The sequence below is a fragment of the Alligator mississippiensis genome, chromosome 7 (assembly GCF_030867095.1).
Source record: "Alligator mississippiensis isolate rAllMis1 chromosome 7, rAllMis1, whole genome shotgun sequence".
In the NCBI taxonomy this organism is placed as follows: Eukaryota; Metazoa; Chordata; order Crocodylia; family Alligatoridae; genus Alligator; species Alligator mississippiensis.
Genome location: NC_081830.1, coordinates 82,668,017 through 82,688,505, shown reverse-complemented (window position 1 = coordinate 82,688,505; position 20,489 = coordinate 82,668,017). Strand labels below are relative to the sequence as shown.

At 47.8% G+C, this 20,489-nt stretch overlaps 1 protein-coding gene across 10 annotated transcripts in view; it reads left to right on the top strand.

The window, feature by feature from the left end:
* Window positions 1-20,489, top strand: part of MCF2L2 (MCF.2 cell line derived transforming sequence-like 2) — a 261,747-nt gene that overhangs the window by 33,915 nt on the left and 207,343 nt on the right. Inside the window, exon 1 of one of the 10 annotated variants that reach the window (XM_059731183.1) lies at window positions 13,017-13,316. The exons of the other annotated variants lie outside the window; for them this stretch is intronic. Within the exon in view, the coding sequence (XP_059587166.1) occupies window positions 13,250-13,316 (67 nt within the window). The 5' untranslated portion in view covers window positions 13,017-13,249. Of the gene's footprint in view, window positions 1-13,016; window positions 13,317-20,489 lie in introns of those variants that run through there. 10 annotated transcript variants of the gene reach the window in all.

The window sequence follows — 20,489 nt, the reverse complement described above, 5'->3', positions numbered from 1 at the left end:
TGTCCCAGCTCTGCTCTGTTGGCTCCTGATTTTGATGCTGGGAAAATCACTTTGCCTCTGTGCTGCTGGTTCCCCTTTTATTTTTAGATGCTGAAAGTTATATTTATGCTAATATAAAGTAACTATCAATTGAATATTTTTCCTTGTAGGAGGTTCCTGGTGGGAATTCCTACGTGCGTCACAAACATGAATCTACTAATTAGGTCTTCCAGTGAGGCACTGTCCCCATTTGAGTGTTGGGGATGCAGGAATGTGACTTTCCCACTCAGTAAACTTCCAGCAGGCCCACCTATGCAATACAGATATTATTCAGCAGTGATTGTAGCAGTGGTAGCCCCAGCACCAGGCAGGGGCTGTATATGAGCCAACAGTGTGCTCTTGTTGCTACTGCTGCTGCCTGACCGGGCAGAGGCTCAAGCCACTAAGTGCTCCATGCCCCCGGCTAGAGCAGAGGCAGAGCTGCAACAGAGGGTAAGGGCAGTAGGGGCTGAAGCTGTGGATGACCAGTGGCTACAGCTCTGAGTCCAGGTCAGCCCCCCACCACCTTGTACTCCAGTCCAAGACAAGGGTTTTTTTTCCCCTGTATTGAATGGGGGAAAAAAACCCTCATCTTGGATTCAGGTAAATACAATCACATAAGTGGTTTCACAGCTTGACAGAAAGGTTGGTCTCCATTGTCCAGGCTGAGTGAAGCCCCAAAGTAATAAACCTGAATCAGTAAATACATGTAGATTGAAGACTTCTTTGCATTTTAATAATGAGAGACTCTATTTCTGAAGCAGTATTACTAGCAACCATGCTTGCTGTGATCTCATGGAATTGATGCTCAGTGATACTGTAATTGTATTCGAAGCTCCTCTCTCTCTGTTCTAGCTTGTACTGGCTATAAATTAATGATATGTCATTCAGGGCATGGGCCGTGCCTGGGTTCACGGCTTTCTTTCTAAATGAGAGTCATGTAAACTGATAGGGACGGCAAGTAGGGAAACAAACACATCAATAAGCCTATCAAAGTCTTAGCCAATTGCAGCAGCAAGCTTTCTGCATGCTATGATGACCTTGAGTGAACTGAAGTGGGATAAAGTCACCAGCCTGGATTGAAAGCCTACGAGCCAAGCTGGATACTGGCAGACAAGCAGCGAGAGCAAATTCCTGACGAGATTCCTCTTGGCTCAGCGGATGGCTTCTAGGTGTCAGAAATGTGGTCAACAGGTGCTCAGGTACCCACCCTACACTCTGGTGCGAATAACGGAAGGAGAAATGAGGTCCTACTATGATTTCCTGGGGCAGTGCATTGGACTTGAGTGCACAGCAGGGAAAGGTATGTACAGCTTCTTTGATGGGGAGGAAGGGAGGTCATTTTTGCTTAGTAGTGGTCCCGGGAAATTGTCTGCAAAGAAATCTTGAATGTTCTTGATGGGGCTCTTGAGTCTCTTCCTCATGCTTTCTGCTAAGAAGCAGCTCTAAATCATTATGAGAACTGGCCTGATTCTGATCTTGGTTGCCAGGTGTCCGGCTTCACTGATCATGGCAGATATTCAAGACCTTAACAAAAATAACCATCAGACCTGACATCTGTAGAAAGTTAGAAACCTTCTAGGGGGGATCTCTGACTGGCGTGAGAATGTGTGTGCACAACTCTCTTGTGAAACTGGTGCGAAGCAGGAGACTCACCTCCATGACCTGGAAGATGCCTTCCAGAGCCGTGTGCTGAATAGCAGGCCCTAAGTCGGTTATCTGAGGGACAGTGTCACGATTGTGACTTCAGTAGGCCAAAAATGAACCTGGTTTAAACTCTCCCTCCTCCCATGTTCTGTACGATTCTGCCTGGCTGGGGCATGGGATAACATTTTATTTTCTTTCAGCAGAGAAGTCACAGCACTGTTCTCTGCCTCAGTTTCCCCATCTCTAAAATGGAGGAAATACTTCCCCCAATAACAGTATCACAAATGCACATTTCTAGCATGCCAGAAGGCCTAGGGATGAAATAGCTGGAGATGTGGGGAGCTGCGTCTGCCAAACAGCTACCCAAATAAACTCCTCTGGTTTCTCTCTGCATCAAAATTAGCAACCTCAGTCTTCAGAAAATCCTGGGTCAGGCCCTGAACAATGGCACAATCCTGACAGGGTATCAGTTATTATTATCATGGTTATGATTGTCACAATTATCTTCATAATTGATAACGACAGAAGCTTTCTGTTGTTGTTGCTGCAGTTATTTATGTATTTACCTTTATTAACCATCTCAATTTTATGTCTTTGGTGCTCGCTTTTTATCTGTAGCCATAAGGGGTAAAAGCTTTCCTAAAAGAAAAAGGTGATGAGAGCAGAGTTTCTCCCCTCCTTAGTTGACTCCTGGAGCTGGGGCTTTAAAGAAAAACATGTCCATTAAACACCAAGACTTGTTGCATTACAAACCTCTGCACTTGAAACTGTTATGCGCTGCCTAGGAGCCGGGGAGACTTCTGCCAGACAAGGTCTGTACCGCAGCAGCAGAACTGCTGTATTAGTTTTTCCACAAGTCACAACATGAGTGGAAGTGAAGAGCTGGCATTTTCTGAAGGAGGCCTTGAGCCCAACAAGGCTGAGAACCACTGTGTCAGTGTAGCTGTTATCCATTTTCTTCCCTGTAAGTAAAGAGGATGCTATGAGAGTTTTACCATGGTTACAGTTCCCAGGGAAACCCATCCAGGCCTGGCTCATTCAGAGCAAGTACCTATGGGAAGTAAGTCCCAGAAAAATCATTCACTCTAGTAGAAGAGAGATTGTGCATTTAATACCGACTGGCTTAGATGGAATTAACCCCTTCAATTCCTTCAGCCGTGGGAGGTAAAAAGCACCTGCTCTGCTGCCTTTTGGACTGGGCACCTTATAGGCAGGTTGCCACATGCAGATATCACTAGTCCATTGCAATGCAGAGGCTGCAGGAAGACTGAGCAAAGCTGCTATTAGGGAGCCTGTTCGGGCCAGGTTTTCTTCAGCTGCCTGTTTCTGTGTTCATTAGGTTAACCTGAAACACCAGCCAGCACCTGCTCTGCACTGAACCTTGAAAGCCAAATGATGCTCAGATTGAGTAAAGGAACGGTGCTCCTTTGAAGTCAATACTGTGACCATTCAGACTAGCTGCGACGATGGCCCACTTAAATTGCAAATATTCAGTTGGCAAGAAGTTAATGCTGAAGTGCAGGCATCTGATGGAGGCATCTTTATTCAATTATGCAAAAGAAAAGCATGTTGTGACCCTTAGAATGAGGCAGGGAAGATGGAAAGGGAGAAAACTGTCTAGTAAAGACAGGACCTGGGTTGTGAGCCTGGGCCTGCCACAGGCTCGCTCTGTGACCCTGGGCAGGTCACTTGACTTTGCTTCTGCTTCCGTTTCCTTGTTTGCAAAACGGCGATGATGCCTCCTGCCTTCCAAACCTCTGAGTACTTCCGAGGAGAGGTGGTAAGGGATCTTACTGCAAAGCTGATGAAATGGGGCATTTAAGTTAGTTATTTTTGCACGTTGTCAAGATGCCCAGGAGCCCCATTCGTGGACCGTGGCCCCGCTATATTAGGTGCTGTACAAAGCAGAACACAAAGATAAAGCCAGCCCCAGAGAGCTGCCGAGCTCCTGCTGCTCTTCTGGGTGCCCTCCTTAGCAGAGATTTTTTTCTGAAAGACTCCTTGTTCCTCGCACGGTTACTTACTTTTCCCTGCAGCGGTTGCATTGAGTGGGATGACAGTAGAGGGCCATGGATCTTTCATACCATTAACCTCCATAACGAATGACTCCACCTACAGCCTTTTGGTCTCTTTCTCTTTCTCTCTCCTGCTCTCTCCAGGTCTTTTCAGCTCTGCCCTTTCTTAGTATTTAATATACAGAGATGGAAAAACACATAGCTGCGGAGCAGGAGGGAAGTGGGGGAATTCTGCAGCAAAGTGGGAGTGTAATACCCGAGACAGCAGCTGCTGTCGGATGGGCTGACGGACTTCATACAACACACATATCTTCCCACCACAGAAAGCCCGTATTTCATGTGACGTGTTGTTGGTCCTCCTGTGTGTGGGAACTGGGTAGATGTGATGTGTAAATTTTGATCCCAGTTTCCTGTGGGCCTGCATATAGGATGCCTGCCAAAGGATATGGAAGTATCAGGCTGGAGTGGAGGATACTTCCTGGTAGCAGGTCTACATATGGTTCCTGAATGATTCAGACAGATTTGGACCTGATCTGGCTAATTTGACCTGGGACATGAAAAATTTTCCTTAAAAAACCAAAACAGCGTGCCTCAGTTTCTCTATCAGCTGCATTAGTGCTCCATCAGTACATGGGCATGTTGAGGCATTTGGGTTGTTGCATGAAGATGTGACTTGCAGACCCCTGCTAGACTGAGCTATGAAAGTAAGCAGGAGGGTGTATCTTGGTTATTAAAAGTCAAAAGCACACCCGAGCCCAGCATGGCTAAGGCAGGCCAGTTTCTGGAGCCAGCTGCACACCGGTGGATGCTAAACGACCAGGTACACCCTTACAGGTGGGCTGACTGGGAACAGCCTTTACTGGGGGTCTGGAATGAAGCATGAAATCACTCCTGGGGCTGAAGTGAGGCATCTTCAGTGCTGGGCCTCCTCACCCCTACTTGCTCCAGGGGTTCCCAACCACCGTGCAAACCCCGATCCCACTGAAGTCAGTAAGACAGTGGGTGAGCGATTGCTGCCAGTGAGGTCTGGACATGGGCAGTCTCTGCCTGCCTCCTCCTGTGCTTGCTGACCAGAGCCTTAGTGCCCCTAAGTGCTCAGCTTGGAGCGCATTGCTTGTGATGTTTTCTCCACCACTTGATCTCCAAGTCTCCCAGCCCCTGCAAGGGCCAGTCGAAACACCCCTAGCCCAGAGCTAACCCAGCATCAGAGCTGAAAGAGGCTGTGAATATTCACAGGGAGAAGTGCTGCAGGACTACAACGTGGGGTAGAAAGGGGATCCAGCAGCTACAGCTGTGCTGTTGCTGAGGGCACTGCCATTTGCTTGGTGCGGGAGCAGCCTGTATTCATTCTTCCTTGTCATATGCCAGATAGGAGCAGACAGCCGGACACAAGGTCTCTGTATCCTTTGTGATGTGCTCAACGCCAGGCTTAATCCATGCCTGGTGTAATCAAAGGGATTAACCGAGGGTGAACTGGGCTCCCTAAGGGTATCTGGCTATATGTGTACCTAGAACGTCGTGAGTTAGGATGCCTGCAGCACCAGTCGATGGAGATATCTCAGCTGGCAGTGATGGGTTTCTGAAACAGGTAGCAGCTAACTGGGCTTATTGCAGAGTTTGGATCACAGTGCTTCAGGTCCTATTTTTAAGGGACTGAGCCAGTGCCCTGACTCAAGTCTGCTGCCTGTGGGAATTATCTCTGAGTGAGTAGAGCCGTGTTGCAAGGGCCTCCCCCTCCTGCACAGTGAGATAGACAGCGAGCTGAAGAACCAGGTCTAAGATGTAACAGACTCCCGCCCTTCCTGGAGCAGGCACAGAAGGGAAGGTGTGACACACGGAGACCAGTGAATGGCAATATCAGCCTCCTGGGTTTAATATGTCACTGCTACTCCTTTGAGAAGCAGCTTCTGGCCATTAGGATTTGCTTTGTAGTCATCTGGGCTGCATCCAGGAGGCATGACTAATTGAGGCCGGGAGCTGCTGGTTGGCAGGCTGAGAAGTGTGTCACGGGTACAGCCAGCCCCAAACCAGTCCGTTTGGTGGCACTCTCCATTGCTGCTTGAGAGCTACTTGAAACAAGAGCCCGTACGGTCCTGAGAGCAAATGCAGTCCCTTGCAAGGGAACAGAGGCTTCTCAGGCACTGGCTTGAGCACCTTTTCTGCTGTGACAGGGAGGTGGCTGTTTATTATTAATAATTCATTAACATTGGATGACACTTTCCTGCACTTGAGGAGACACCACTTGGGCAAGCTGAGCTTCTAAGTGTTTAGTCCCCATTTTCCCTCCGAGCCTCTAATTAGGAGAGCATCCATTTGCTTGTGTTGGCTGGACAGGCTCTCTTTGGAGTCTGGGAATAGTGTTATAAACCTGCTAGCAGGGTTTAACACAGAGTGGTGTAAACTCTTACTCTTCAACATGTTGCTGGCCAGTAAGGGAGAAAGCTAAAAAAAGCTTGTACTATATATACACACACACTGTGGTCAGCCTATAAAGTGCAAATCTACTCTGCCTTCTGCATTAAGGAAGAAGTCAGCCGAGGGAATACCATGGTCTCTGCAGTAGCAGGGCATTAGGGACATATGTAGATAGTGTATGAACTGAATTCATGTGCATTCCCATTCATACTTCAATGGCTTGGGACTGGGTACAATATCGTAGCAATATCGTATCGAGGCCCCTTAAGAATTCATAGAATAATGGAATGATAAAAAAATGAGGCTGGAAGGGACCTCAGGAGGTCACATCTAGTCCAACCCCTGCTCCAAGCAGGACCAGCCCCAACTACGTCATCCCAGCCAGGGCTTTGTCTAGCTAGGTCTTCAAAACCTCCAAGGATGGAGAGTCCATCACTTCTCCAAGTAACCTGTCCCAGTGCAAAAGTTTTTCCTAACATCTAACCTAAACTTGCCTTTCCACAGCTTGAGCCCATTGCTCCTTGTCCTGTCATCTGTCACCACTGAGAACAGTCCAGCTACAGCCTCTTTCAAACCCCCTCTGCAGGGAGCTGAAGGCTGCTATTAAATCCCCCCTCGGTCTCCTTTTCTGCAGACTAAATAAGCCCAGTTCCCTCAGCCTCTCCTCACAAGTCATGTGCCCCAGCTCCCAAACCTTTTTGCTTGCCCTCCATTGGACTCATTTTAATTTTTCCACACCCTTTCTGTAGTGGGGGGAAGGGGCAGAAATGGACACAGTACTCCAAAATGTGGCCTCACCACATTTTGAATAGAGGAGAAGAATCACTTCCTGCAATCTCCTGGCAATGCTCCTACCAGTGCAGCCCAGGATGTCGGTAGCCTTCTTGGCAACAAGGGCACACTGCTGGCTCACATTCAGCTCATTGTCCACTGTAATCCTCAGGTCTGTTTCTGCAGAGTTGCTGCCCAGCCAGTCATCCCCATTCTGTGCATGGGATCGTTCCCTCCTAAGTGCAGGACTTTGCATGTGTCCTTGTTGAACCTCATGAGATATCTTTTGGTCCAATCCTCCAGTTTGCTGGTGTCTCTCTGAATCCTAGCCCTACCCTCCAGAGCATCTACTACTGCCCCCCAACGTGGCACCCTCCATAAACTTGCTGAGAGCACACTCCTTCCCATCTTCCAGGTCGCTGATGAAGACATTGAACAAAACCGGCCCCAGGACCGACCCCTGGGGCACTCCACTTGATACTGGCTGCCAACTAGACATTGAGCCATTGATTACTATACCCTTTGAACCCGATGATCCAGCCAGTTTTCTATCCACCTGACAGTCCATTCATCCAACTCGTACTTTCCTAGCTTTTCATTTCCACTTTTCATCACAGTAGCAAGAACTTTATAGTTTGTAAGTGCAGGGACCTTGCACATGAGCTAACAGCATCTCTCTGGGTGTGAACACATGTAGGTTTGTATAATGACTGCAGATTCTTGCTGGTCTTGCAAAGATGAGGGAAGGATGTTTTCCTCTGTAGTCTGACGTGGATGGTCAGATCCATTCATCTCCGATGTCTAGTGCCCTGCAGGTGCCTGGTGGTCAGTAGCGGTGCTCTGGCATGTAATATAAGAGATGTCTGTCAGAGAGGGGGGTGGGCTTGGAGGGGCTCTCCCCTGGGGTTGAAGCAGGGTAGTGGGAATGGTTGGGGGGGAGATGGTTTCTTGTAACTGGATGCAGGCAGCATTTGGAAGGCATGGTTGGGACTGGTAGGCGGGTTTGCTTGCGTAGGGTTTGGGCAGGGTAGTTGGTGTTCTTGGGTGTTGGGGTATCCTTTCTCTGGGCTCTTTCTTTGTTTTAAGCTGCCCTGAGCCTTTTGAATGGGGCAGGATATACATCTACAACAAACAAGCAAACAGTTGAACTGCTCCAAAGTGTCCCCGACTGAAAACAGATTCCCAGCTGTTGCAAGTCGCCTATCGGCTCTGTGCGCCGTAGGGCCCATGACAGAGCCAAGCCGTTCCAAATCATGCAGCACAGGGCAACTGAGCACACACAGTCATCTCCCTTTTATAATGCCTTCTGCTATCTACAAACAATACCCCACATCAGGAAACTTTGCACGCAAGAAATAACCCCCTTGAGGATCAGGCCATTGCCACAAGCTTACCTGTGCTCCCACCCCGTAGACGTCGCTCTAGCTGCTGCCACGTGGCTCTTTGCAGATTAAGTTTGGCAAACAGCGCAATGGGCAGGGAGAGCTGGTCCAGATCTCAGAGGCCACTCCTTTCCCCTGGAAATCAGCCCGCCCAAGATGCTCTCTTGTAGGAAGTACCTCTAGTCATTCAGGTTTCCTTCTCATCTAGTTTTGCCTCCTATTCTCAGTTCTTGGATACCCAGTTCTTGGATATAGGTGGGCCACCGCACCCACGGTCATCCCCTTTGAATTCATCAGAGGCCCACGCTGGCACAGGGTCTTCGTACAGGAGGGAGGCCTTAAATGCTATATCCCTCCAAATATAAAATGCCCTTACTTTTAAGATGCATCCAGCAACCCCCATCCCCAGCAAATAATGATAGAATTACAAGGCTATAACCTCTGTGATCCATATAAGAGCTCCTTGGCTTTTTTTTTCTTTTTTTAACTCAGATTTAAGATGCAGGATGCTTGTAGAAGAAAAATATTTTGTTTTTAAAATGTAGCTTGTGCACAGAGGAATATGGTGGCAGGTCACCTACACTCTCTGAAGAGGCAAGCTGGGGTGCAGGGAGGGAAGGGGACTCGGTATTCACAGCTAACCTAGATCTGCAGCAATTAATGAATCACATGCAGCAACAGAAAGGCTAGTCTCCGTCTCCAGCTGGAGGGTATCCCATTTTAACCAGAGGAGGGTGGAGTTTCCTTGAGTGGTTTTTTGGAAGTCCTCCGTCTCCTCTTCTAGCAATTACGTTCTTTCCCTCCCCCAGTCCATTCACAAAGCAACTCGTTCCTAGAGAAGGTGAGGCTGTCTGAGAGACGGTGTAAGGACTGCAATCAGCAGTGTTGCAAGTGCATAATGTTTTTAAATCTGCAGAGTATTCAGTCACAGACACTTTCTGGTTTCCTGCCTTTTAATTTACCACTTGTCAGATTTTTTTTTAAATTATTTTCTTGTTTGTTTTCAACACTAATTCCCATTTTCAGTTTAGAAATGTCACCTTGGGAGGTTGGAACAAGTTGGTAAATCATGTTGGTAAATCATCTTTCCGGTTGGGTCCCACAGCAAGGGAAAGGACTGGAATAAAACCGTCACACATTTTTTCCCCCAGAGCTTTTCCCACCGAATGTCTTCTGTGAGCTGTCAACTTATCACTTCAACGCCTACCACTAAAAGGCAGCCACCTCTGCAGCTGTTTAATGATGCCTGACTAAATCTCATTCAAAAGGCAATGAAAATAAAAGAGGCCTGACCCGATTTCTGTATGTGAGCAATCCAACAGATGAGTAGTATTGAGTTGAAACAGTAAGAAAAGAAAACCCACAGAGGGTGAGATGTAGAGAAGGCCATTTGGAGACTTTTGTTCTCTCTCAGTTTGGTGAGAAGCATGACATAAGCTCAGACAGAGGGGGTCAATTTGTGCTTTTCTGTGCAGCACCCTGTCTGGGTGGTCAGAGTAGGTCACTTATGGGGTGAGGGCAAGGTCTAGAAGACAAGGCCAAGGACCAAGTCAGGAGGTGAGCAGAGTCCAGGGACAAGCTGTGTCAGGAACGCAGTCAGGGTTGCAGGGTCTGAGTCAGAAGCCAAGGTCCAAGCCAACATCAGGGTAGGAGGCCTGGGGCGCAACAACATAGTCTGCTGTCTCTTGTAGGGATGACTTGGTCTACTCCCCGACTACTTCCAACAGGCACTTGGGGCTCCAGCCGGGCTTGGCCTCATTACTCCCCTTACTTGAGCTTCACACTCCCCTCCTCCACCAGCACTCAGTCTCAGTCTTCCCAAGGAGTTCGGTGTATCCTTCCAAACTCAACTGCTGGGCTTCTTCCCTGCCCATATCCAACTCCCTCTCTGAGACCTACAGCGAAGGTGCTACTGACGGTATGTCTAGCTGACTTGTGTGCAAACTGCTTGTTGCTGCTCTTCTTTCCCCTCTCTCCTTTGTCATTCCTTCTCTCCTTCTGCTCTGATGTCCTTGGAGCAGGGCTCCTCCTTTCTTGTGTGTTTGGAAAGCACTCTAACACACTCTGAGAGCTGCTGTAATGAAAGAATTACACCTGATAGACAAAGGCCTTTCACGGCAACTCAGTAACAGCTGGATCGTTTCGACTGCGCTTAACATGGCAGGCAGTTGCTCAAACTTTTTATCCCCTTCATAATTGGACTCTTCAAGGGTGAACAAAATAGCCTTCAGCAGGCAAAGAAGTGTTGACAAAGTGTTTTAGCCGAGGCATCTCAGCAAAAAACTCCCACGCAAGTGACATCTTGTTCGTATTCAGGGAGCTGTGCCTGCCTAAATCATTATAATGAGGGTTGCCAGGTTCAACAAATTTGTCCGAACCATGGAGGCTTTGGTGAGTACCTGTCTTCCTCACCTGCTGGGATGAAGCACGTTGCTTTGTCTGGCATTGGGGTCTCCGTGGAGCAGGGGGAGGCTGGCACGTGAGGCTCTAATTAGCAGAATGAAATCAATGAGGATTTGGTCATCCTCTTGGTGAACAACCTCTTTAGATGGTGTAAGTTATTGTTAATGGAGCTGTGCTGGCTTGCAATGCTTGAGGAGGTGGCCCATTCAACAAAAACACATTTCGGACTGTGTCTCTCCAGCTGTGAAACAAAAAGCTGAAAACAAAGAAGGCCTCTATCAAACCTTTGGAGCCCAATGATGTTCAGATTGTGTAAAGCAACAGCGCTCCAGTACTACGACCATTCATACTAGCTGAGATGATGGCCCACTTAAATTGCACACGTTCAGTGGCAAGAAGTTAACGCTGATGTGCAACGGAGGCATCTTTATTAAATTATGCAAAGGAAAAGCCTGTTGTGACCTTTACAGTGGATGAAATCTGAAAGGTGACAGTTACCACTGTTTTCTTCAGATTGTGAGTATGTGTGGGGGAGTGTTTGGCCGCAGCTACACATTACATATATTCCACAATGAACTGGTTAATCGCACAATAGATTTAGACCAGCTGCCTGTACAAAGTAATTATCAGCAGAAATGACACAGCAGAAATGACAATGCGGCCATAAAAAGAGCCAAGCAGCTATACAGTTAGTACTTGAAAATGTGTAACAACTCTATAGCTAGTTTTTATCCAGCTTTAATCTGAACACATAGCAAGGCCTTGTATGTGTTTGTGTGTATGGCTATATGCATGTGGATTGACAGGAATTCCTTGATGGGTGCTCTGATGTGGTTTTCTATTCCTTTTTTGAAGGGCTCAGTTGTCTGCAAAATTCAAAGCCATTCTCATTTCCGGGAATCATTCTATAAGCTTAGTCATCCTGCAGAGTAATAGTTACCCCTCCAGATCTTCAGCTAGACCTGCCACTATATTGCTAATTAGAGATGAGGCTATGAGGGTGTTGGGGAAATGCTCTTGCGTGCTGAGCTATGACTTGATGTATTTGTCAAACAATTGCCTACATGTTGCACCCACAGTCGAACCATTTAACCAAGTGAATCTCTGTATACAATGCACCTCTACTAGTGAAAGCCACGACCAGGCACCAGCTGAACTGTTATATAGTCTGTTTAGTAGGGGGGTAGTAGATGCACAAAATATATTTTTCCCCTTCCATATTTGACCCCAGCTTGGGCATTTGAAGTTCCTATAGGAGACTGACCTAGCCATTATAAATGCATATTTTGCACATAAAGTCATCAGTTAATTAACTATATGCAAATAGTATTGCTGCCTTATTGTGGCCCGTGCCTCCTACTTACTCAGTGAGCACAGGGAGGCCCCTTTTAGCACAAGTAGTCCATTTAAGTGCTAAATGCATTTGTAACTCATGCATTTGTGCTAAACAGTAGAGGGTAGTATTGTACCTATATGGAGGCTGATTAATATGACCCATTTAGCTCCATCTCTTTGGCACACATGTAGAGGAAAAAACTAAGGGCAATGGGAAGCAATGTAGCATTTCTCCCAGTGCTAGCCGGGATGTTGGAGACTGGGGTTCTGCTCCTGTGACGGTGGGCAAGGTTATCTCATCTTCCTGTGTTTCAAGTTTTCCCTCCAGGAGATGGGGGGTAGTGGTCCAGACCTCCCTTGTGAAGTGCCTTGAGATCTCCTGATGGAGGAGCTGTAGTGAGCCAGGGATTAACAACCATAGTCTGTTTTCCAGCTACAGTCACGGCTTCCTCTACCTCACATGGTGAATAGAGCATCCTTCAGCTAGAACAGCACTAACCAGAGCCCTTGTCTATGGACCTGCTGCTAGACTGATGGCAAAACAGCAGCTTAGTGGATCAATAATTGCTGTGATTGTGCCCACGATTATGTGTGAACTTGTGTGCAAACCTGAGTGCCTGTAGGAGGCTGTCAATTCAATTGATTACTGATGCAGTGAAACCCTTCCTTGGTGCAATCCGAAAGCAGCGTGGTGAGCATTTCAGCAGTCGCACTCCCGTATAATCAGCTGTAGCATTGCTGGAACCTGACGTAGGTGGGATCGCTACTGTGGGAAATTATTTTTTTAAACTTGTTTGAAAGATCCTGCCAGCCAGTTTCTCCTGCTAAAGATAATAAGCCAGGATCTCCGCTCTGTCTCCGGAGGCGTGCAGGCTGCACTCCTCGCTGCGCTATCCGAGTGCCCTTCAGGGGCTAAAGGATGCAGCCTGAAAACTAGCTCAGAGTCAGATGGGATATGAAATGCATCTGGGTAGGTGAACAGCTGGGTTCGGCATCTGTCAAAGCTCCCTGCGGTGTGTGTTGGGGGCGGTGGAGCCTTTCATGTGATTTCCTTCTCGCTGCTCGGTTCAGAGCGGGTAGCATTCAGGACTGATCTGCCCTCCACCCAGGGCTTGCCTCTCTCTTTCCTCCGCCTAACGTGAACTCATTACCACAGAGAGACTCGAAAGGAGCCAGCCAGACGGCCTGAGAGACGAGACAGGGCTCGGCTTTTCTGTGCAGTTTTTCTGAGGAGGGGAGGCAGCTCTTTAAATGGACTCATGAATGGAGATGGTGGTGGCAGCGTGGCGAAGACCGCGAGGAGGGCAGGTGGACTTCTTCAGGCAGACAGGTTGGTTTGCATGGTATTTACTGTTGTGTTACGGAGGCACAAGGAAAGGTGCTGCTGGCTGCAGCTGCTGCTACTAGTTTAGCGTGACGTTATGTCTCATCTGGCAGTCGCTAGGAAAATATTGCGGAGCTGCCTGGCCCCCTTTCAGACGGGAGCAGCAGAGCGTGCCTTCCCCTCCCCAGCCGGAGCGCCCGGGGCAGCACTTGCAAGAACTCGTTATAACGGGAGGTTTCTTGAGGAGGAGATAAAGAACTGAGCTGGGCTTTAGGACTCACGAAGATGTTATTTAATCTGTGAGATGATCCTCTGGGCAGGGTTTGGGGAATTGTGGAGCACATGCTGCCATCCAGCCTGCTGTCCGTCTCGAATGACTTGGCATTAAAGTAGGAGAGCAAATGCAATACAGGCGTTAGGTATTTTTGCTTGCTTTGGAGATTTTTTTTTTTTAATCGTTGACAACGGATTTTACCAAGCCAGCGTGGAAACGTGAAACCTTTTGTTGCATCCTGTTTGCGGGGCAGGGAGTTTGTCAGGGCTTGATTTCTCTTGCGTTGCTGCACAGGGAGGATCTAGGCAAACTGGTAAAATACTTTTTTGTTCTCTCCCCACAATGTACCAGGGAACGCTTCCCGTGGCAGAGCTAGACTGTCATCTCTGTTCTTCTGCTTTCAGCCTGAAATAAAGCCACCGAAGCTGTCACTAGAACAGCTCGGTCCTCTGACATCTGTGCCGTTCGATTTTTCTACTGGTTAGATGCTCGAAGTCCCCTGTTGTGCCTTGTGACACCGGCAGCAGTCTTCGTTTCAAATGACCTGTTTTATTTCAGCAAGGGGCACTGGATGGGGTGGGGGAGGGTGGTAACTTGCCACTACAATATTTTCATAATTCATGCAACAAAACACCTTTCTTGCATTCCTAAGGCTTGACAACCTTTAGGATCTGAGCGCAGCATTAGCTGAGTAAGTTTTGGAGCATCTTCCTAATGAAGCACCAAGAATGAGATAACCTAACAGGGAAAAGAGATGCGCAGGTTTTCACAGCTCTACCATTGCCTGACCAATCTGGTGTTTAAAGAGTTCACAAAAATTAAGAATCGTTTTAATCCAACTCCAGCTCAAGTTCCAAAACTAAACATTTTTGAATATTCCTAGAACCCTGTAATGCGCTCGTAGCAAGTGAGAATCTGATTTGTTTTCAGAGTCCCCCCACCCTGCCTTTCCAGTTGCCTCCTGTCCTTAGGAGCATGATTTACCAAGCTCTTTAAAAGTTTTTTTTTTCCTTTTAAAAGGAAACCCAAAGTTTCAAAGGACAATTTATCTGGAGGCAGCTAGCTTGGAAAAAACGACCAAAGCATTTTCTTCCCACAAAAGAGAAGCTTAGCACCAACTTTTCGTAGCTGGCACTCAGACCAAAGGACATACATTAGTATCATTGTTGTACATACTAGCAGTAAGACCCCGCTCTACAGTTATGCATATTATGTAATTAATTGATTAACTGTACAATTAATTTAGACTGGCTACACATGCAAAGTAACTATCACACCTTAAAACAATCCATCCAAATATAAAGTAAGAGCTGGAAAATGTGCAGTAACTTTATAGCTGGTTTTTATTCATCTTTAATTCGCACATGTAGCAGGGTCTCTTCCTGGGACTGGGAGCACCTTCAGCTGACAGGTCTTCCAGCTGCAGGGGTGCACTTTGCACAGCTGGGGCTGGGAGTCCCACAGCTAACAGGACTCTCCATCCTGGCAGTGCCCTGCAGCTGGCCGGACTCTCAACCTGGCAGCTGTGGGGTACTGCTGGGGTCGAGTGGCGGTGCAGGGGGAGCCTGGGATGGTGATCCCGGGCTTCTGCACCAGCAATAAAATGTGATTGGATCTGATGCTGAATCCCACAATCACACCTCCTGCCATGCCTGTGTGGCGTGGCAGGAGGCACAGTTGTGTGGATTGCGTGTCAGATCCTATTATGCCTTTACCTGAGAGTCAGTGATGGTCTGATATTTTCAGTCTGCTCTCTGGCTTTGCAGCGTCTTATGACCCAAAAGTAAATGTTTCCTTGATTTGCTCAAATTATAAATAAATCCGATCTAGAGCTTTGGATCCAGCCACATCTAAACTGGCAGGATGGTTTGCGCTGGATCATATTTCAGAGCTGACCTTCCTCAGCGGCCTCTCAGACCTGGTTAAACAAAGCATTCAAGCTTGTGCTTAATCTTAAACAGATGAGCTTTTCCTTCAACTTCATTGCAATTCCTCTTGCTCCTAAAGATAGGAAGTGGTTAAGTGCTTTGATAAATTGGAGACAAAAGAGGTCAAACTGAAACCCTGGGTCCAAATATCTCAGAGCTCAAAGAAAGTTTGGGTTGGGATCCAAAATTGTTAGGTTTGCTCCCAAGCCCAGAATCATGCTGACCTTGATCAAGCTGTGTAAGGGAGGATGCAGCGCTGCAGGTGGCTATGACAAGGTGCCCAGTTGCTGTGGTTGTGGGGAGGGTGTAAAATACTCTGCTTTCAAGCATCGAGGTGGATATGCCACATGTTTGCTGTCCAGGTTTGCACTTCTTTATGTTGAGGATAACATTGCTCTTCATTGGCCCCTTCACTTGATATGTCCCCAGCCACCATGCTCCTCCTGGGCAGAATTCAAACCTCTCCTCCTGGAGGCTGTCACTTGCTAATGCGTTGCACTGCTCTAGCCCCTCTCTTTCAAAGCACAGTCACTCTGCTGCCAGGGCGAAGTCTGTGTGCCCCAAGATGGTGTGCCAAGTGGAGTCCAAATACTTCAACCCCAGGGTACTCTGAGGGTGCATCAAAGTCCCTGGTGCTTCTGGCATTGTCTGCTCCTGAATGCACCCTCCCATCTCGCTGCCACTTGCACATCCCAAACCTGGGAGTGTGATGATAATGAACCAGCCATGGGGATGTCTCTCTGCTGTCACTCTTAAATCCACAGGAGCATGGAGGACTTGGGGATGGCTGCAGGGTCACTCCTGGAGCGGTTTCATGACTGCATGTCTGGGTTTGGCAGGAGTGAGTGGATGGGTGGGTTGGGCAAGGGCAGGAGCAAGATGGGACCACAGGGTTGACTTGCCCTGAGTCCTCGGCCCCTTGGGCATTCAGTTATCAGCGTGGAGTTGGTAGCTATGGAACCAGCATCTTTTCATTTCCCGGGTGTCTGCTTTCAGCAGCTGTTCTGTGAGGCTGAGCAGGTGCCGCACGTCACCGAGGAGAGGGACATGGTGCTCCCTGTGCAGGAGATCACACCTGCGCTCCTTCCTCTTCCTCCCGCTGGGGCAGAGTTGAATGTCTAAAGCTCAGTGTCCTCCAGTGACCAGAGCATCCACAGTACGAACTCAGTGCTGTGACAGGGAGCCCCACTCAGGACGCATGTGTGGGTCTCTGCAGATGGAGTTTGATGAGCCTCTGCTCAGCCCACGCTGTCCACATACACTGCCCCCACCCAATACTAAGTCCTCTGTACTGAAATGTTTGCATGGAAAAAACAGAGCCCCTTTCACACCCCAAACACAGTCTCTTCCCTCTCTGACTTGTGGTCCCGTCATTCAGCACAAAAAACATGCACAACCCCCCGGCTGAGCCAGGAAGGCAGACTAGATAGCGAAGCAAACCCCGCCACATCTGAGCCACCGACGCCTCCGGCTGGGAAGGAGCTTTTTGCGGATCCTCCCACGGCCAGGAGCGGGGGCAGCGCCGTGTCAGTCATCAGGCTGCTCAGAGCGTGCACGATGGAATCGCTGGTCCAGATTTAGCACTGCGGGGCAATGAAACTTTAGGGAGGATTTGCTCTGTGATATACAGACCCCAGAAGGCCCCAGCTGAGTTCCTGCCCATGTCGCCACTCTAGGCCATAGGTTTCTAAGAGGAAACTTTCTGAGCTTTTCCTTAAACCTTTCCTTTCTTTTCATGGCCAACTAACAGGCATCTCCGGGACAGCACTGGTTTCTGGTGGGATTGTTCTGCTGCAGCAGACGTTCCATCTGCACCAAGCCCGGACTATTGTTGCTTCCCAAGGGGCCATAAATACATCCCAAATGTATTACTCAAGTGCATAGGATGTTTGCCTAAATGTGCAATGCAGGGCCAGGCTCATCCTAATAACCTACCACACCAGGCTGCATGCTGAATTGTACACCCCTAGGTGTTGTGCCTACACCACCGGATTAGTTAATTCTATCATGAGAACAAAGCAAGATCTAAAGGGACTTGATTTTTCAGCTCCAAACATGGCCCTGGTTTTTCTGATAGCGTTGGAGGGATGTTCTAGCTATCATGGCCCAGCAAATGAGTGAGAGGCAATGATATTTGCAGGTGATATCTTTTATTGGACCAGCGCATAGGTGGGAGAGATTTAAACCAGCTTTTGGGCACAAAGTGCCCGTCCTCAGATCACATCAGTGGAAAAACCTGTTTTATCTACATTTGGCGGGGGTGTGTGTAAAATTGTATGCTACCCAAATGCCCCCCCCCCCCCCCCCCCCCCCCCCCCAATTCCTGTGAAATAAATGTTTTAGGAAATGTTCAGGGAAATAGTTATTTTATTCTGCCTCACCCTTTATTTTTTAAAATAAAGGTTCTCCAAAGAGTGTTTGCCAGTGAGGAAAACTGGCTTCAGTCACTCGGCGAAATCATGAACCTATGAATCAGGAAACTATGCTCGACTTGTTCCACTGTCCTGGCTGAGAAAGTTGCAAAAAGGAAACAAAGGGCGGAAATTTGGGGCAGCAAACTGGATTTAGAAAACCAAACTAAAAGCTCTTCTGGGTTTAATAAGTCAAGGTACTGCCTAGTATTTTATAGACAAGGAAACTGGTTTGCTTGAAATATGAAGGTTGAGTCATCAGTAGGATTTAAATCTACATTTCCTTTCAAATGAATGGACCGTATGGCCAGATCGTATTCCATCTATTAGACATGTACACGTATTTCTAATCCATCCTGCCCTGGTCCTTGAAAAATTGTTAATGCATCTACTTTTTATAATTTACCTTCATCTTAGCCTTAAGGCAAAGTTTCAGAAAATGGTAAGGAGGACCCACCCACCTTGCATATGCACCGATTATTAGGGATGTGAGCTGGGGTGGAATAGGATCACACTTTGACATCATACACCTATAGGTGGCTTAGACCGGGTCCTATGTGTCTGAATCCTTTAGGCTCCTTTAACAATCTCACCCATGATTTGTAAAACGAATCAAAGCGAAGGGGAGTGGTCCCTGTGTCCCATTGTTGGGTTCCTGTGTTGAGTCGATGGTTTCATTCCAGGCACTTTTCGTTCCATTTCCACGTTACCAGCTGACTAGAGTGTAAGGTCGAGTTTTTATCTTGACATAGGTGCCCTGAGAAGTAGTGGGCACTTGTCACTCCCAGAGAGCTGCATGTGAATTTTGGATGTTTGGCATCTTTTGGAAAGAGCCTGCAGCTTCATTTAACTATACAAAATGTCCAGCAAAAAATGTCTGGCCTTCAGATGAATTCCCTGCCCTGAGTGCATCCTTGTGTGCATATTTTCCTGGTGTCAGCAGCTCTGCCCAAGTCTGTGGTTGTGATCTGAACTATGTTGGGAAGCAGAAGGTTGGCCTTGGCCCAAGCGTGCACGGGCTGAGTGGGAATGGAGAGGACATCCTCCTTGCGTGCAACAAAGGTTTCCTTTCATCCCCAGCTTCCCCTGCCCCTGCGGCATATCCAGGCGAGTTGCATCTGCTGGCATTTAGGCTGGGTGAACTTTGCTCTGGAAACTTGTAACCCATTCTGCCAAGATGAGTGGTTTGAAAAGGAGGCTGGGAGCAGTCCTTCACCCCTCATTGTAGTGTTCAGTCGCTAAAAACAAAGAAGCCCCAGTGTCCCAGTATGGCTGGTTGCCTCCAGTAGTCTTTCATTGAGCAATAAGGCACTGTTATGTCAATCTGCTAGACACAGTCCCGTCTTTCACTCCAGCAGGTTGTCTTTCTGATGCTTATTTAGAAGCCATTAGTTGCCATTTGCACGTGAACTATTTTAGTTTTGCTCAGTGAAGGACTGGGAGGGGGGTAAGGAACAAGGTTGGGTTGTGATCAGCTGGGTTTTGGCAGTTTCAGAAGGGAGCTGGTTTTGTGGCCTCTGCTCCAGCCCTGCCAGAAGGGAGAGAGGGCAAATATGTGCAACTGGAAAGGCAGCCCTGGGTCCGAATGCAAAACAGCCCTTATCACAAGAGTGTTTGACTTCTCTGCCAGCGAGGAGTTGTGGAGCATAACCGAACAGGTTTCTCTTCAGAGATGAGAGCGTATCATCACTCCTTCTCCCTCCAGAGCCCTGTCAGACAGATGGCTACAGTCATTCTGTTTTTCGACAGAATAAAAAAAAATCTCTGGAAGTACGAAGTTAACTATGCAGGGCCTGACTCTTTTGTGATGGCTCCACTCCCTCAGCTGGGAAAACTCTGGTGTGACATCGCTGAGAGAGAAGACTCAGACTCGCAGAGACCTAATTTTCATTGGGCCCAAATTTCTTACCCAGTTTTTCATCAGGATTGGTCCAATAGTTAATATGTAGGGCTGATATGCCACTAATTTATGCAGGACTTCCCACTGATGGCGCAGGTAAGGTTGCCAGACATTTTCTATTCCGAAGACCCTGTTATCTTTTACCCCTAACCTTGCAGTGGGAATCATTTGGGCTGAAATCATCTGTGCCGGGTGTCTGTTGCAGGCTGAAACTTTTTGGAAAGATTTTCAGTGAAAAGGGTCCATTTACTTCCAAGCGTTGGGTTACGAAAAAATAAATGCATTTAGCCTGCGTTAAAAACAATTCTTCTAGCAGTATCATTGAGAGTATTGAGTGCCTCCATGTTTGGAACAAGGACTTGGACTTTGGCAGGGATGCCCTGATGCCAGGGATGTGACATTTTTCCATCCTTGTCCAAGTTTGGTGAAAGTATTAGCCATCCATGCATTTTTGTGCTCAGTAGAGCCTTGTTAGGATGTGAAAGGTACATTCCCCAGGGATTCAACTATTCTGAGGCTGCTCCAGCCCCTCTCAGCTCTCCTGTGTTACTAGGCCATGCACAAAACCACGACTGAAAGCAGGGAGATTATTTCCCTGTGCTCTCAGTGGTCTCCCTGGCTAGGTACAGACAGTCAAAATGCCCGAGGCTGAATCAATTCAGTCTT